Source organism: Oreochromis niloticus, linkage group LG9, assembly GCF_001858045.2.
Source record: "Oreochromis niloticus isolate F11D_XX linkage group LG9, O_niloticus_UMD_NMBU, whole genome shotgun sequence".
NCBI lineage: Eukaryota > Metazoa > Chordata > Actinopteri > Cichliformes > Cichlidae > Oreochromis > Oreochromis niloticus.
Genome location: NC_031974.2, coordinates 35,029,118 through 35,042,779, shown reverse-complemented (window position 1 = coordinate 35,042,779; position 13,662 = coordinate 35,029,118). Strand labels below are relative to the sequence as shown.

The following is a 13,662-nucleotide window of genomic DNA, read 5'->3' as shown; positions in this document are numbered from 1 at the left end:
AAATCCATAACGAGACAGGGGAGGCTGGACTGAACAGAATGAAATGAAAACACAGGACCTTCACAATAAAATAGGAAACATGATGTGGGAGTGGAAAGCATGAGGGAGAGCACGGACATGACGCGCTGGGGAAACATGGAAAACATGACAGAGTAAAACACGAAACACGACACAAAAACTCACACCACAACAAAAACACAGACACACAGGGAGACACAGAGGGTGGAGACACAATCCAACAAACTAAACTGAACAACCTCAGAACCGTAGAATAAATAATGAAATAACAAAATGCAAACCCACAAGACAACTAAGAACGCTGGATCAAAATGACCCAGGACCATGACACAATTTGCCTTCAAAAATAACATATCAAGTCAAGTTATTTACTATAGGAAAACTGTTCTTTATTGAATCAAAATGTTGTTGTTTTTTTAATCATCGCTGTGTCCTCAGTTCAAAAGCCACCATTTGTGTCGAATCTTTACTTTGAACATGTTAAAATAGTATAACAAGAACAACAAGAGAGAAAAAAGTGACAAACAAACAAAGCAAAACAAAAGGAAAACAAAAAATTATAATAAATAACTTACATGTTCAAAATGTAGTAGGAAGAAGGCCAGGCTTATTTAATCCCACCCCCCTTTCCACTATAACTCATAGTCTGCACTTTGTCTTCCTGTTTATGCTCGGTCCATCACAAATTCTTCATTACAATTTCTTACATGTATTCTTTCTTTATTTATTATTCTTATTTTTATAACCCCAGTAACACGTTAAAAAATGTACAAATTTACATATATATATATATATATATATATATATATATATATATATATATATATAAACACACCCACAAACACACATATACACATCGCTGTTGTGAAAATGGTGATCACAGCCCTGCCTCCTCCTTGTGCTTTGCAAAAACCACATTCAGGTACTGTTGGGACGTCGCTTCAGTTCTTCACATAGTCTGTTCCACAGCTTCACTCCACACACAGAGGTGCAATCACTTTTTAGTGTTGTACGGATACAGGGATGTTTTAAATTTAATCCCCCCTTCCCTTTTAGAAAACAGAGTATTGTCAGGAAGTAGGTTGTTTATTGCTTTATACATAATTTGTGCCATGAGAAAATGAACCAGATCTGTAAATTTTAGCATTTTTGATTTTAAGAATAGGGGATTTGTATCATCTCTGTAACCAGTTTTATGGATTATCCTTATGGCCCTTTTTTGCAATATTAAGGTTGATGATAGTGAACATTTATTAGTTTTGCCCCAAACCTCTGCACAGTAATGCAGAGATGGTGAAATCAATGAACAATAGAGAATCTGGAGTGACTTGTGGTGCAGAATGTGTCTTACTTTACTTAATATTGAAACTTTGTTATGTAAATTATTTATATGAGACTTCCATCTTATTTTATCATCTATTATCACACCAAGAAACTTGTATTTAAGAACTCTTTCAATCTCCACACCATGAATCAGCAGTTTTACAGATTTAGTGACACTTTGTTTATCTCAAACCACTTTTTAATTTTGCACATTTCTGTCCGATCATATCCAGCAGCTCCTTTAGATTCCCCCCCGAACAAAAAATACTTGCGTCGTCTGCAAATAATGCTAATTTTAATATATCAGGTACCTTACAAATATAATTTATATAGATAATAAACAATTTTTGACCCAGATGTCCAAGCATGATGAAGAATAGTCACCCAGCTTCACAAATTGTTTCCTATCACTTAAATAATTTTTCACCCAGTGCAGTACAACCCCCCTTATCCCGTACCATTTACCGTTTATTGATTAATATGTCATGACTGATTGTGTCAATCCAGCTGCATACTGTTTTTGATCTATAGCATTTGTAATCTCCTCGATTGACTCCGTTAATGCCAGTGATGTTGATCTTTTCGACCTGAATCCGTACCAACTGTCAGAGTAATTTATATTTATCTAAGAATCATCACTGATGATTAGTGGATTAGTGGATCTGTGAAAGCCCTATTAACACACTATAATAAACATGGATTTTAGAGCAGCGTATATTAAATAGACAGACACACCACTTAATCTTTGAATTCAGGTGTTTCCTCTCCCATTGCCATGGGTCTATAAAACCAACCACCATGCTATGCAGTGTGCCTTTAAAACATTTGTGACAGAATGACTTATTCGAAAGAGCTCACTGAATTTTCTCCATCCTAGACATTCAACAACTAACTGGTAACAAAGTGTTTAGGAACCACATCAGCTCAGCCAGTTAGTTATAGTGAGGAGTCTCCAAGTCGGCCTGCACTTGGTGACTCCTCACTTGCAGAATTCCAGATCTCCTTTAGCATTAGCATTGGAATAAAAGTTCTGTGCCCAGAGCTCCATGGCATGGGTTTCCATGGATCCTGCAGGTTCCCCCAATGCTTTTGTTCATATAATGTCACAGGACTGTTTTACAGGGGAAGCCTTCCTTATTTCAGCAAGACAGATAATATCAAGCCACATGATTGTGTAGTGCTAAATTAATCCTCTGATTTTTTAGCATAAAAGTGGGGAGGAGATAGCTCAGTAGGTAGACCGTTCACACCATGATCAACGGCCACCCTGAGGTACCCCTGAGCAAGGCACCGTCCCTACAAACTGCTCCCCGGGGGCTGGATTGGTGGCTGCCCACTGCCTCACTGAGTGAATGGGTTAAATGCAGAGAGTAATTTCCCTACAGGGGATTAATAAAGTATACAAAAAATTAAAATAAAATAGAAGTACAGTAGAGCACTGTATGTGAGATAAGATACTGTAACTTATTGCAGTTTGAAAGAGAGTACAAAGTTTAATAACTCATTTTATTATGAAACCTTCTTCTGTTGAAGAAAAGTGAGGTTTTATTTGCATATGCTGTCAGTTATACCTTTTAGAAAGGAAATCAGAATCTGCAAAACTTGATTTGGCAGGTTCAAATCTGAATTAGCGACGATGGTGCAGCTCTAGTTTAAAAACATTTCCTTAAAAAGCTTTTATAGATGAAGTCACTCAGTTACATATTCATGATTAACCAGGTGGTAACCACGAGACAATGACACCTGATGATACACAATACATCAACTAGTCACACAGTAAATCGCAAGATGTGTGGATTATTGCATTATATTTTTTAAAGGCTCAAACTTTATGATAGATACCTACATTTAGTTATATTTTATTTATTATGCTTATTTGGAAACATTCAAGTCACATTAGAGTACAGTGTTTGGGTATTTCAACCATATTAGGTCTGATTAATATTTTAAGCTGCCAAAAGCAACAATCCCAAACTCTCAAAGTCCAGACCTGCTAATCATACTGTTTGCCAAGACTAAAAGAGAGAAAGAAAAGAGAAAAAACACCTTTAATTGTGCACTCACATCTTCTGCTGGTCTTTCGTGATCACTACCCGATTTAGCCTGTTGTCTTTGATCCCTTTGCTCTTGGCTGATATTTATTGTACAGCTGTCAAGCATTCTAATAGCTTTTCCATGATCCTTTTACTTTCCATGCAAACTATGTGCTTTGCAGAGGGGGAGAGTAAGCTTATTTGCCTAGTAAATATTACTTGTAGTTGTCCAACTATATTTGTAGTTTTAGATGCTGGTATCACTGCCTGAATATGTTTTTTTTTAACTTTATGCACAGAAAACAGACAATATCACTGTAACATGTTTTATTAATTCTAATGAAGCACAGTTTTGAAGTGGCACTCACTGACCACTTAGCATTAGCTCTACTTAATATAATGATATATAATATCTTATAGTCTGCTTCAACTGAAAGTTATGTAATATGTGTTTGTAGCAGCCTCTCTCTGGCACTGAGTTAAACCGTGAAAGTCTTTGCTTTTATTAAAAAAAATTCCTAGTTTTATAGTTTTTAGTAGGTTATAGTTCCATCCATCCATTCTCCTTGTCAGGGCTGAGGGGGGGGCTGGAGCCTGTCCCAGCTAGCAATGGGCGAGAGGCGGGGTACACCCTGGACAGGCTGACAGCCTGACGCAGGCCTAACACAACGAGACAGACAACCATGCACACCTATGGGCAATTTAGGTTCAGCACTGCATGTCTTTGGACTGTAGGAGGGAGCCGGAGTACCCACAGCCATGGGGATAACATGCAAACTCCACACAGAAACAGCCGGACTCACAACCTTCTTGCTGTGAGACAACAGAGCTAATTACCATGCCACCGGGTCGGTTATAGTCAGATTTGGAAACTCCTTAGCTCTGAACTATAATAAACATCTTACTATTGCTATTGTGCACCCTAAAATATTGTTCATGGAGAAATTAAACTTTGGCACATACCTCAATTAGTTTCCACCTTAAATTTCACCATATTAAATTTGATCCAACCTCTAAAAGCATCATCAATAGTTAGTCTTTGATTTAAAAAGATCAAAACTTTCATATTCAAATCACCTTCACTGATAACATAACAACAGACTCATCCGTCTATGCTGGCTGATTATGACGTATTCTTCTGTAAATACATTTTAAATGTAGCACTGTGCTGTGTCACAACAGACTCCATCTCTACTGCTGTCTGTGTGGTTCTGTATGACTGACAGAAAAATGATCAAGAGCCATCTCCTTACCGCAAAAACTCCTGGACCGTCTTCACTCCTTGTTTGGCATATAAAGACGCTGCAGGGAAGAAAGGTCATGTTAGCCAAACAGCAAAGCAAATGGAGTATGTGGAGCTATAAATGACATAAACACAGACAGAAACATCAGGAAGGCAGAAACAACACATCTCCATTTGCTGCTCGTTGAAAGTCGGTACAACCTGTAAAGGTCTGCTGTCAAAAGTCCCTGAGCTATATTAGGAAAGTGTTTCTCTCTGTCCCTCACCCTCCCACCTTTTTTTCTTCTGGAGGATGTTTAAGTTTTGGCACTTGCCCCTGCCTCCCTCTCCCAGACTAGGAGTCCATTTCACTCTGGCATGGTGTCAGAAACAGTCATTTCCATGTGTTGTAATGCTCAGTCCAAAGGTGGTCTGTAGCTCTTTGATCATTATATCCTCAGCTTCCTTGCTTTGAAACCTCAGTAAAGCCGTTTATGATGATTTTATGAGCTTAGTTGTTTGTTTAATGTTATACTGAATAAACCATGTTGATGATAATAATTATACGAGTAAGCCAACTTCCTGACTTTTGATTGACAGGTCATTAGCAAATGAGCCGCAGATCAAGACAACAGTGCAAACACACATAATAAAAAGAAAGTACAGGACATGGTTTTAATAATCAGTCTGTAATAGAAAATCATGTGTGCAGTCTTACCTCAGATGGGCAACAACACACTACATATTTCACCGTCCCATTGTTTATTTAACACACATGAAGCCAAAATGCAAACGCAGAGTGTGAAAAAAGTCAATACACCATTACACTGATATGATGATGATGTCCTTCTTATAGCTTCTCTGAGGTTACCTCATTTTAAGACTTGGCAGCGAATAAATGACCCTTTTTTATATCCTGGTACACCAAATGTCAGATTTTTTTTATGATGACTGTAGTTCATGTTTGTGACTAAACTTCTAACTTGAAAATGGTGAAATCTGTACTCAAGGAAGTCTGTCTTGATTTCTATGAGCTAAACACTGAGATAGTTGTGGTGAAGTGTGAACTTGCACACCACAGCAACTCTGTGTCTCTCAGTATAAATACACAAGATATTCTGGCAACTTTCTGCTGGTGTTGAAAGATATACACTGAAAGATTAATCAATGACTTAGTTTCCTAAACTGCAAGCTCTGTTTGCGGAAGTGTGCTTGTAAGGAATCCCTGCTGATAATGTTGCCTTACAAGTCCAGGAAATGACACTATTTACCTTCTACACCCAGCGCCAAGTCATCGTCACTGCTGGGGTTCCTCTGCAGAGGCCCTAAAGGGGAAATGGGATACAGCATTATGAGAACCAGAAAATACTATGGCAATGTGCATCAACAGTGTCAGGGCCTGTTGTGTGTAAGAGTTACAGACAACCCCAAGAGAAAATGAATGTTATACAAGCATCCACTTTGGCTTCCTCCCACAGTCCAAAGACATGCATGTAAGGTTAATTGGTGATTTTTAATTGGCCATTAATGGGAGGTAGATTAGGTGTTTACAGTAAGAATGTCTTTGAATGGTCATTTAGACATTTAGAAAAGTGCAAAAAGTGTAAATGCAGTTTCCATTTTCTATTTCAGCCATGCAGCCAAAGCAAATACACTTAGATAAAAGTATACCGTTTCACTGATTGGAACATGAAATCACAAAAATGTCTACATCTCTACAGTAAGTATTTTCACAGGGCCGGGTCGAAATGGAAAAAATCTCACAATTAAATGTTTTCCATGTTGCAATATGAATCAAATCATTATTTCTGTCAAGCTCAAAGGTTCATTTTTCCTCCTGAATATAGGAGGTTAATTGTCATTTAAATATAACTTATTTTTTGTTTAAAATTGAACATGGTACATGTAAATGTACTGTACAACTGAACTGTAAACTATGTTACAGTCATCAGGCATAACATCATGACCATCTCCCTAATATTGGGTTGGTCCCCCTTTAGCCGCTAACACAGACCTGACCCAGTGAGGCATGGACTCCACTAGACCCCTGAAGGTGTGCAGAGGTATCTGATACTAACATGTTAGCAACAGATCCTTTCAGTCCTGTGAATTGTGGGCTGTAGCCTCCATGGACATTTATGCTTTGTGGAAGATAAGATAAGATAAGATAAGATAACCTTTATTAGTCCCACTCGTGGGAAATTTGCACAATGACCTGCTGAAAGTGGCTACAGCCATCAGGGAATACGGTTTCCATGGAATAGTGCAACAATGCTTAGGTAAGTGGTACATGGCAAAGAAACCTCCACATGGATGGCTGAAGCCAAGGACTCCCAGCCATACATAAACATCACACTGACTCCACCAGCTTGTTTTCTTCCCATAGTGCATCCTGGTGCCATGTCTTTTACAAACATTCATTTCATTCGATTCATTTCCACGTGAAGTAAAAGAAAATGTGATTCATCAGATGAGGTCACCTTCTTTCTTTCATCAGTTTGAGCTGCTATAGTAACTTGTCAGTTGTATACGGACCAGCCTTTGCTCTTTAATTAGCCTTGGCCACTCATGACCCTTTCGCTTGTTCACCACTGTTCCTTCCTTGGAACACTTTTGACCAGTACTTAAGAAAAAGTATCACAGTGTGCGCAGTATCTTTGTGTTCCTAGGACAGAGATGTCAGATGTCATTCCTGAGATCTGCTTGAGCCACTCACCCAGTTTGGGGGTCACTGCCCAGAGTGCTCTGATTACTACAGGGACCACTGTTGCCACTGTTACTCTCAACCTCTTCTCAAGCTCCTCTCTCAGACCTTGGTATTTCTTGAGTTTCTAGTCTTCCTTCTTCCTGATCTTGCTATCGCCATGTATAGCTACATCTATGATTACGACCTTCCTTCTCTGCTTGTCGGCCACCACTATGTCTGGTTGGTTAGCCATTAGCACTTTGTCCGTCTGTATCTGAAAGTCCCATGGGAGATTAGCCTCTTAAGCCCCAAAGGGGTTTCTGAGCTTCCTGCTCAAAAATGCAATGCCCAAGTTTAATTGATTATTTCTCTGCAATTACAAACTCTGTGCTTACAATCTCGGTATCAAAATAAAGCTAACACTTGTGAAATTTCATCAGAGGTGCAAATATTGAAGCAGCTATTACTGTGTCAAAGTTACTGAGACTGGAACACAGAAAAAGTAAGTAGATTTTATCCTTGCCTAATTTTTTTTTTTAAATTTTTACCATATAACCCTTTTAAAAATATGCCTCAGTTCACATTTCATTACAGAAATTCAGTAACCAACATATAAACATCATCTGTGCAAAGATTTATGTTTGTAAAGTGAAACAGTGAAAAATTACAGCCCTGTCAATACATGAATATCCAGACGTTGTACAAAAATGTCCAATTTTGGCACACAATTGGACACCATGCCAGTTGAATTTTTTAGGTGTTTAAGAGCAGAAATTGATTAATTTTATTAACAGGCCTAAAAATGCTTTTTTTTTTTTAAATATATTTTTTGAAGAATTAACCACACATTTACATGGCAATGGCCCTTTTCTGCCGTGCGCATGGAGCTTTTAATTGGCCTCTGGCCCTTTAAAATCTGAGGGGCTGTAACTTTGGTTTCTTTTGGCTAATTTGCATGATTGACACCTCTTTTTAATCGTTTGAGCCAATAGAATCACAGTAACGATGCCACGTTCACGTTACTTCAACCAATCAGACGTTGCAAGGGCAAAACCCACGTGGGCCCAGATTTACTGCATGTCACGTCTGTCCAGTCATGTGTCTGTAGGTGCGTCTAAAATGGAGGTTGTTGACGAAAACGGCTCTGATGCGGCTAGGTAGGCGTGGTAACTGCTGATAATCATGTGGCTACCAGCTACCAGCAAAAATAACGGAGGAAATCGGGACGGTAAGCCAATTTCTGTCTTAGCGCATTTGCGCCGCTGTGTGTTTCTATGGTCTTCTTTTGAGGCTTATTTAGTGAATTTTAGTCGTAGTGTGGTGAAACTTGGTGTTTGGAATCGGTGATAGCTCTGGAAGATAACCAGCCTTTCTTTAGCCGGTTACATGAAGTCTGGAGGATTTCTGGTTCAGTTTTGTTTGTTTAGCAGACTTGTGCACATTTACGTAACTGCTCGTTTAATCATGGCTTGTTTTCGTTGTTGTTTTTTTAGCTGTAGAAATGGTTTATATGACATTTTAGCTGAGATTCAGAGGTTTCTGTTGTTATGATCCAGTGTTGTATTTGTTTTATGTGTGACTCCTCCCACCAGAGGATGGCTGTGGGTTTCTTCCCCTTTTCTCTCTCAGGTGGTGGACACCTGGGCGTGCCTGCTGAGTAGCTGGGTGGAGTCTCTGCCTATCCTCGGATTGGATAATTGGTTGATCACCTCCAGTATTTAACCACCAGATGACAGCCACCTGGCCCCTTCTCTCCCCTAACCTCCACCATCCAACAAAGAACCTGTGTTTGTGATTCGTTGCTGTGTAGAGTGTCTTTGCCAAATTGCTTTGCAAGTATAACCTCATGTGTGTGTCTGGCATTAGTACCTCAATTTTGTAAATAGTTGTAAATAGTTTTGTCAAGTAGCAATCGTGTATTTTGTTCACCTTGTTCATATTCTTCACTGCAGCAGCCTAGTAGGTGTGAGAAGCCATTTTTGTTGATTAAGTTTTCTCCTGTTTTTCGTTAGAAAGTTAGGTAAGTGAATTGTCTTTTGGTTGGTTTTTATTTTGTGTAGGAAAGCATAGGGACCATTAGGGAGTAGGGCTGTGAGTTGAAAAGCTACAGCCGGCTGTGTGGGTAAACCAACCATGTGTGAAAAGTGGTCCATAACGTAATGCTTCAAAGCGTGTTCGTGCAAACATTGTCGGGTCTGCCGTGGTACAATGGGACTTCTGCTCATGAACCTGTGTGCACAGCGTCTGCAAATCGGCGCTGTACGAAGTACCTTTATCTTTACACAAAACTGTAAGCTGTCATCTGTGAAGCGTGAGCGGTGTTTGTTTTTACCATAGTTCATGGTGGAGAATGGCTGCTCTGCTGAGTTTTGCTCTCTGTAGCCGTATGAATGGCAAACTACACTGATTAGCAGCGGCATAGGCACACTTGAAATTTCTTCTGAAATTTTCGCTTTCTAGTTCATGATTGTTGTATAATAATGGAACGAATGACCAGTCACCAGTGTTTTTTATTCTCTTAAAGTTATATTTTCTTCTCTAAGTATTGTAGCCCAAACTCATCTTTCTGCAAAATCCACAGAATCACTGTGGTCTGAGTGACTTTTTATAGTCAAAAATAGTGTGAGGTTCTTTTGATTTAAACACATGTAACAAAAAAACAACAGTGCCTTGAATTACAGACACAATAGCCAGCTGGGATGTTTTTCTTCAGGGCGAGGAGCCGGAGTGGGAAAGAGGCATAAGGACCATTTGTTGTTCCCATGGTGTTTTCAACCACTATTTGCATGCTGTTTGAATAGGCTTGCCTCAGGATGGGGTGGGGCAAGAAGCGTATGGCTTACATAATTCATGCTACTCCACAACAACATGCATAAAAGTATGCATGTTGTAGGTACAGCTTTTAATTTCCAAGGCACCAAATTTTCAGTTTTAGTTCAAATGTAGTTATACATTTAGTCTTCAGTAAAAAGCATAATGATGACTGTGGCAACCGTTTTGTATAAAAAACTCATTAAAACATTAAACAGCAAAGGATGTTTTAGACTGGATCATCTAAAATAGACTGGATAAAAAACATACGACAGCAGGAACAACATCTATTGATCAGACAGCTTCGTCTATGTAGGATTTGCAGTGTATACTCTACAGGATAGAATAACCAACATTTTCTGCTCGTATTTGCAGGCGGAGCGCTCTGCCTCATTTAAAAGGTCTCTAGATGACTACAGAAACAATCTAAACCAAACAGACAAAGTACTCACCACTCTGTAACACAAAGTCACACAAAGAATAAAACAATATACAGCTGAGCCAGAGTGAAGGCGTGAAATAGCTTACAACCAAAAGAGAAACAGAAGGATTCCCATTGTTCGTACCTGCGTCTTCCTGCAGTGGCTCTTGCTTTGCATCTTCCCTGCAAACACAGGTCACATTTTATGAGAAGGAGGAACAGAGTACTCACACACAGAGGTAAGTTTCCATCACTTCTGAGAACATTACACTGAGTCGGTTTGGGTTGGGGATACGTTTACTATCACCACCTACCATATTCTAAAAATGCTCTTAAAATAACCCTGCAGCTCGTCTTCATGCTAAAAATAAACTATTTATATTTTTATTTCATTCATAAAATAAAGCCAAGTCGCTACATCATAAGTAGTCCACTTAAGCACACATAATGTGGGCAGTATACGGTAATATTGTCCTGGGCACCATCCTTTATAAACATTGGGTGTGTCTGAAGGGTGGCAACAGTATGCTCCATCTTCATCTTCAATCTCCTCCAAAAATATGACAAAAATGAGGTAAATTATACAAGTATTTAATATTTCTTTAAATAGTAAATACCTGTATAGTAGTAATAGTAAATCGTTTTATTTAAAATTATTTTGCTCGTGTTTTACTCCACTTTAGTCAAGAGTTTGAGTACACCTGAGGATGTGGATGTTTCTCATGATCAAATAATTAAATAAAAACTATGACGCACAAAATGAAACTCTGACTACCATCCACAGGAAACATTTGTGTTTATTTCCTTAGAACTGTAAAGTATTCCGGAAAATTGAACTTTCTTAAAATGTGCTCTTAGCATAACAGAACAACAATGATGTTAGGAGGTGACATCTTGAAATCATATTGATCAGTGTGACTTAGTTCATCTTTTGTCCTTGTTTAATTCACATTTTTGCGCAGTGCCCCAATGAAAACTCGTTATCTCTTAAAAAACAGTCCTCAGACCTGACCAGCTGTCTGTACTGTCTGGAAGAACACATAAAACTGTTGGTGTTGTTGGCAACTTACAGGTTACAATGATCACCTTTCCTCTTGCATTAGTATGAAGCCAAGTAAATCAGTAAAGTGGGTCTTCACATACATTCTCCCATAAAAGGATTTATTTCATATTTCAACATTATACAAAAATGTTACATTTCTCTTGAGAGAAGAGCTGACCAAGTCCAGGATACTTTCTGTGAATCATTACAAACCACCCGAGGGTGTGACCAAGTAAACACACGTTTTCTGGGTAATTGGGATTTGATTTAAAAAGAAAAAAATATTTTTCATTCACTATTTGGTAAAATTTAGACTCCAAAATGTTTTATTTGAACCCTTAATTTTGCTGTCTAGCTTAGTTACTCATTAGATGAGTAATTTTTAAAAAATAATTGTATTTTGGGCTTAACAGTTCCCAACTAGGCGTGTGAAAAAGTACGTGGTGCAGCCCGATATCACGGCGAAGCGTGTAATAGGCACGCCTTGCCTCTTCTAAACATGAAATGGACACACTTGCAGAAGTTGCAGTATGTTGCCAGCAGAGGGAGATATGTTTTTTCAAGCCAACATGAACATAATAATGGGAACGCATTATTACATTTTTATTACAGACATTATTATCACATTTACATGTATGTACATATCAGTCCCTTAGCTTAATGGTTTCTGACAATGAGGACCCCTTCATATGCTTTTGTTCACTGACTTCTTGGCTTTAAATATATCATCTCTCCCTGCTGGTAATGCAACTTCTGCAGGCATGTACATTTCGTGTTTTGAAGAGGCGTGAAATGCTGTGTTTATTATACATTTTTCTATGATATTGGGTTGCGTGGTAAGTTAAAATGTGACAAAACTACAAATAAGTGAAGTGGCATTTTGTAATCTTAGAGGTTGATTGCTAACTGTTTACAATGACAAAGCAGTCTATATTCATGCCTTGATACTCACTGGGTGACATTGGTGCTGAGCCACTTCCCAATACTGTCCTGACTTGGATTTCCTGTGGTGGACAAGCAAATTATAAAGGAACCACTGACAATCAACCACTAACAGTAAACACAATGAGACAGCAGCAGGAAGCTTCCACTAACAGATTGCACCATAACAGTAACAGTTGAACTGACATGGTCATTTTAAATTTACACTTTAACAGTAAAGACATAGTTTCTAATACAATAAAAAGCATGTGGCGATTTCTGGAAACAACTTGGTCGTATTGTGGGTTACATGTCAGAAAAGTAAAGCATAATCTGGAAAACTATTATTCTAATTCATCTTTAGTTATCTTTATATTAGCAACATGAGATTTAAGGCAAACAAGAATAAAACTGGCAAACAACTAGTATTCTTTAATTTTGGTATGTAAAGTGCATCTACTTAGTTTCCATACCGTGAGTGTCCTGGTCTATAATGGAAACACATAGGCCCGTGTTTCCCCAGTGGACCCTGGATGCAATGAGTTTGGCCCTTTTGGCCGCAGCTCCTTCAAACGCCATGAAAGGAAGGTAGGACGGAGACAACTGCAGAGAGAAACTTCAAAACATCAGTATGAAGTATACAAAATTATAGACTGATGTACACATGACTTACCAGTGTGAATTTCAGGCTTCACATTGTTGTGGAACCAGCACCAAGACAGTTCAGCCTATAACTGGATCAGCACAGAGAGCAGTTTTCATTGCGCTCTCTTCCCACACTGTAAACATGACTGAGCAAAGGAGAGACATGCAAATGACTTGGTTAGACTTGTCAGCCCTACAAGGAAATACTGTTTCCTGGTTGAGCGGTTAATGCCTTTGAATACTTCCTGCTCTTATTTTATCAGTGTGTGCCTGCGTACATCCACATGAAAATTTAAGAAAATGTCTTTGTACTCCTCCCCAAGATATGTCGTAAAGCTTTATTCTAAGAGCGTTACAAAAAATATATAATTGTGCAAAACGTGCAGTTGTGTGAAACGATCTCGCTCTCATCAGTGTTTTGTTTATTTTTTAATTAATTGTTACTTCCTCTGCTGGTTACATAGTTTATGTCCTAATAGAATAGAATAATCCTTTAATTGTCCCACAAGGGGAAATTTGGTTGTAACAGCAGCCAAAAAG

The 13,662-nt window shown here is 38.6% G+C and overlaps 1 protein-coding gene across 2 annotated transcripts in view; it reads right to left on the bottom strand.

The window, feature by feature from the left end:
• The window catches only part of itprid1 (ITPR interacting domain containing 1), a 29,260-nt gene extending 15,963 nt beyond the window's left edge, over positions 1 to 13,297 (bottom strand). For both annotated transcript variants that reach the window (XM_019354576.2, XM_005462305.4), the window contains exons 1-6: positions 13,151 to 13,297; positions 12,951 to 13,080; positions 12,509 to 12,560; positions 10,660 to 10,697; positions 5,868 to 5,921; positions 4,628 to 4,676 (exon numbers count right to left, since the gene is read on the bottom strand). In XM_019354576.2, the coding sequence (XP_019210121.1) occupies positions 4,628 to 4,676; positions 5,868 to 5,921; positions 10,660 to 10,697; positions 12,509 to 12,560; positions 12,951 to 13,056 (299 nt within the window). In that variant the 5' untranslated portion in view covers positions 13,057 to 13,080; positions 13,151 to 13,297. The remainder of the gene's footprint in view (positions 1 to 4,627; positions 4,677 to 5,867; positions 5,922 to 10,659; positions 10,698 to 12,508; positions 12,561 to 12,950; positions 13,081 to 13,150) is intronic.
• Positions 13,298 to 13,662: the final 365 nt, after the last annotated feature.